The 4,657-nt window shown below is 35.5% G+C and overlaps 1 protein-coding gene across 1 annotated transcript in view; it reads left to right on the top strand.

The window, feature by feature from the left end:
- The window catches only part of LOC122077968 (5'-deoxynucleotidase HDDC2), a 47,794-nt gene extending 46,599 nt beyond the window's left edge, over positions 1-1,195 (top strand). Inside the window, exon 8 of the mRNA XM_042643852.1 lies at positions 744-1,195. Within this exon, the coding sequence (XP_042499786.1) occupies positions 744-814 (71 nt within the window). The 3' untranslated portion in view covers positions 815-1,195. The remainder of the gene's footprint in view (positions 1-743) is intronic.
- The last annotated feature ends 3,462 nt before the right edge of the window (positions 1,196-4,657 follow it).

Genomic DNA, 4,657 nt, shown 5'->3' with positions numbered 1-4,657 from the left:
AGCTGGTTAATTGTCACATTTTAGTCATGAAATGGATTGGGTTGGTATTATTCTGGATACGCCGAAATCATTTTATCAGATCTAATGATGCAACTCTTGAGTCATTTGTCTACTCTTGTGGGAACGTATAGGACATGACATATCTTTTGAATGAAGCAGCCCCTGGTAATTTTTCTATTATTAATTAATCTTTCCAGTTCAGTAAACTTTTTTTGTGTTGCCAATGTGTACATTGTTAAAGTCATGCTCTACTCAAAAGTGATTTACGATTCAGTAAACCTAATAAAACAGTTCTATTAAATGAAAGGCCCCTTGGTGGTTCCCTTCCCTGCCCCATCCCAGTTAATAAAAATTGACAGATTGGAAGCCAATAGTCAAGCTTGCTCTGTAATTTCAAATTTCACCAATTACCATTATTTGCTAGAGTTGGCAACGTGTGGAGGGGACCAATCTGTTTTTTACTGTGAAAATTACCATGATATATCTTGATGATTACCTTAGCAGCAAAGTTGTTAACTAACAAGGAGTTGGCATTAATATGCCTACGATCTTCAACATACGGACCAGTGGTTATGGGGTAATTCTTATGAATCAGTTGCTCCTAGTGACCCCGGGGAATTCCACTTCCTCTTGGCTTGAAAATTCTAGAGGAAACTAAGATCATAGGTTGAAGGAAAATAAAGGGTTTTGTAGCATAAAATTTTTGGGTGTCATTCTAACCACTTTTGCTATGAATATTGCAGGGAAGTTCCAGACTGATATAGGCAAAGCTTGGGCTTCAGAGATAGTATCAAGAAGAAGGAAAGAACACTAGCGCCATACACACAACCTTTATCCTGATTTTGGTTTCTTCTTCTTGTACATTCTTTGAGTATCATTGTTCATTCAGAGGACAAGTGCTTTAATATTTAGCAATGGATTCTTCAAATTTGATTAGGATTGTACATCATCTACATTTTGGGGAGCTCAATTGCTTAGAAGCTAGGTGTTTCTTAGTACCACGAGTCCTTACAGTCTGCTTAGTAATACTGTCAGTAAGATCTGTTTTGGAGTAGTCGTCGTCTTCTTCTTCTTCTTCATGTCTTTTCTCTATTTTGATATCCCACGCTTTCTTACTGATTTTTGTGTCGGTAGAGATGAGAACCAAAACATATACGACATTGAATTGATCCTTCTGAATTTAGTTGTTTCTTCACTATATTCAGTTAAATAATAAAATGATGACAGCTGAGCTGGTTCACAATAAGGGCAAGAGAATGCTACGCTGCTGCCGCAGGTACATGCCATTGTGCGGGCCAAGGGGAGGGTGCAGGGGAGCATCTTCAATGTGGGGGTGACATGGTCTTTCTACACCTATTGTGTCTAGGCTTGCACACACGCAAGTGGGTAGCATTCTTTGTTCCATTGAAAAAATATCCAGGGCACTCTTGGACAACTAACATGTCAAATTTCTAGGGGCATCTTTATCATATGGTTCATCATGTATTGAATTGTGGATGTAAGCAATGTAAATTCATAGTACTCCAATATCGGAGTATTTATCCAATATGCGTATTCATTATCCAATTTTTATTATTTCATTTGAGTATTTGAATTCAGATCCACCGAGGATTTGAATATTAAATAAAAATTTTAATATAAAGGTAATACAGAATTTTTTTTATTTCATCAAAATATAATAATGTAGAATATGCATGTATATTAAGCATGAACTAGTAAAATATAGGAGCGAATGTACCCAAAACAACTTTGTATCTTTAGGTTTGAACCACACAAAATAATTTTGTATTTTTCATTTCCTAAAGTAAGCCAACCTGAGAAAGGTTTCCTATTTTGCCCAAATATCCTACGTGGCTTATAATAAAAAAAATCTACCATGTGGCAGCTTAGACGGCTTCATATGTGGCATAAATATTTATCATGTGGTTTACAATGATAAAAAAACTGTCACATGACGATCTTATATGAGTTCAAATTTTGTGGATAGGTAGACCTCAAGGTGTAATTCATGTATCAACAAATTGAGTTGGCAAATAGAGCTTTAAAAAAATTTAGAGCTTTTTCAAGGTCTCCAGCCAGAAATTAATTTTGAAAAGAGTGAGCTCTTAGTAAATGTACAACTCCCAATGTTAGGAATTCTATCAGAAACCTTCTCAAGATGCAAGAAATGCCTTTAGGTTCCCCTAACTTAGAGCTCTATTAACAAGTGCTCGATCTAAGAAGAATTGCATCTTGAAAATTCTAGATCAAGTCCAAGGTAAGCTGGCCTCTTGGAAAATTCCTCCTTTATCCCTTGTAGGCTGGACTACTCTCGTCAAGTCTGTTCTTAGTTCTATTCCTACTTATTTCACATCTTGTTTCCTCTTCCTTAAATCTTTGCGTTGATCATTTTTTATTTTTTTTTTCAAACAAGAGAAAGATTAATTAACTATTGTTGTAGTAAAATATACATCATATCTGACATATAAACCGATTGTTTTTCTGCTATAGCCTCATTGGGTATAGATTTAAGCTCCCCCAAATATCTATTGTTAGTTTTAATACAAACATTGGGTTAATTTGGATGGTTATCCATCTCTAAACGTAATTGTATTATAGTCCTTGGCCAGAAGGTGAGCAAAAGTTCATAATTCCATTAAGAAAATATTTCGACTTCCTTTTCATCGCTCCAAGCCAAGTCCACCTTCTAGTTCATCTTCCTTGCTTTCTTCATTCCTTTGAGAAGCCCGATGGCCGCCGCCTCACCATTTTCTCCTGTGAACAAGTAATTTGCCTAGCATAAGATGCATTTTCTTTTGAGTATAAAACTAATTGCCATGTGGCAATATTTTTAATATTATCCGTGACTCTTGTGATTATAAAGGTAATTCTACTATGAGGGGCAAGGGTAAAAGTGGTGATTTGGGAAATATCAGATGTCACCTGAGATACACATATTTTTTTTTGTTGGATATTCTATTGGAAATCCGGAACTCAACCTTTTTGAGAATGATTGAAGGATCTAGTTTTTTAGCACAAAAAAGAGTTTGATTTCTGTGTTTCATTTGAAATAACTTAAAGTCATAAACATTGAAAAGAACCAAGAAAATTTATTCTTTGAAAAATATTACCAGAGTTAAAGCAATACATTATCAAATTATTCAAAGATAAATCTGGAAAGCGGTCAGGTTTAAGGCCCAAGGGGCTAGCAGCCCAAACTCTTCTCGAAAACTAACACTCAAACAACAAATGGTATAAAGATTCCTGCATTGCGGAAAAATCCAAAAAATGAGTCAATATTCACCCATTTTAGTAAGATGTCCCTGGTGAGGATCCCAATATTGATAATTCCACAAAAGAAGATCTTAAACTTAGGGTGGATATTGATTTTTTAATTAAATTACCAACAATGTGAGCAAGGAGATGGGCAATAACACCTGTTTGAGCATCCATTGGAGTTTGTCAGTGAATTACTTTTGAGAAAATTTGCAGCTACTTTAGTTGTGAAAGATCCCTCCTTAGAAGGGAGACACCACCATCTATCTAAATGATGGGATATGGGATATAGGGATCTGAATTATTGAATTAGTAAACTGAAATGGTAAGACGTAGTTTAACAGTCCTATATTCCTCTGATTGTTTATTATGAAATCCTTGATGGAGTTCATTAAGTGGGGTGGGTGGTTATTGGTGCAAGAAAATTCTCTAGAACAACATTAGAAGAAAGAGTCCAATGATCATTCCAAAAATAAGTGTTATTACCATTACCTATTTTTTGGAGAATTACGTTCTTCAAAATTGGAAGAATATTTGCAATGCTATTCCAATAAAAGGATTCGCTCATTTTCTAAGTTTTCTTATCAAATATTGGCCTATTGTGAAAATATTTGTATTTGAGAGTTTGGACCGATAGGCTATGATCATTGGTAACCATTCTCCATCCTAATTTTAAAAGTAAAGCTTTATTATGGGTTTCGGAGTCCCTAATATCTAGACCTCCCAATGATTTAGGTTGGCAGATTTTATTCGATTCAATAATATGAGGTCTTCTGGACTTGACATTGTCACCGATCCAGAAGTGGAGGTAAATGGAATCTAACTTCGTATATAAGGTCTTTGAAAAAGCAAAACAAGACATTAGATAAGCCTGAATAGATGCAAGAGTATATTTGTAGAAGAACAGTTCTCCTAGCAAATGACAGGAGACTAGCTTTCCATAGACTGAGTTTGTTCTGAAATTTGTCAATGATTTTTCTAAAAGACAATGATTTGGCTTGGTTATGGAGCAAACTAATCCCCAAGTAGGTGGTCTCATTTTTCATTTCATTAATACCTATTATTCCACAGAGATGATTTCTAGTGGCATCATCAATGTTGGAGTTGAAAGCCAATCCACTTTTTCCAAAATTAATGGTTAAGCCTGAAAGGTCGGAGAACAGGTCTAGAATACATTTGATGGTAGCTAGATCCTCATAGGTGGCCCTACAGAAGATAAAAGTATCATCTGTCAAAAAGAGGTGTGTAATTTTAGGAGCATGTCTAGCTACTTTTATTCCCTTGAAGAGATTGAGATCTCAGTAAGTTGTAGGAAGTCTGGAGAGGACTTCCATGACAACAATGGATGTGAATGGGCTAAGGGGACATCCTTGACGGATTCCTCTAGAGGCATCGAAATGGT

The sequence above is a fragment of the Macadamia integrifolia genome, chromosome 5 (genome assembly GCF_013358625.1).
Source record: "Macadamia integrifolia cultivar HAES 741 chromosome 5, SCU_Mint_v3, whole genome shotgun sequence".
NCBI classification, from domain to species: Eukaryota; Viridiplantae; Streptophyta; class Magnoliopsida; order Proteales; family Proteaceae; genus Macadamia; species Macadamia integrifolia.
This window is presented reverse-complemented; position numbering and strand designations above follow the sequence as displayed.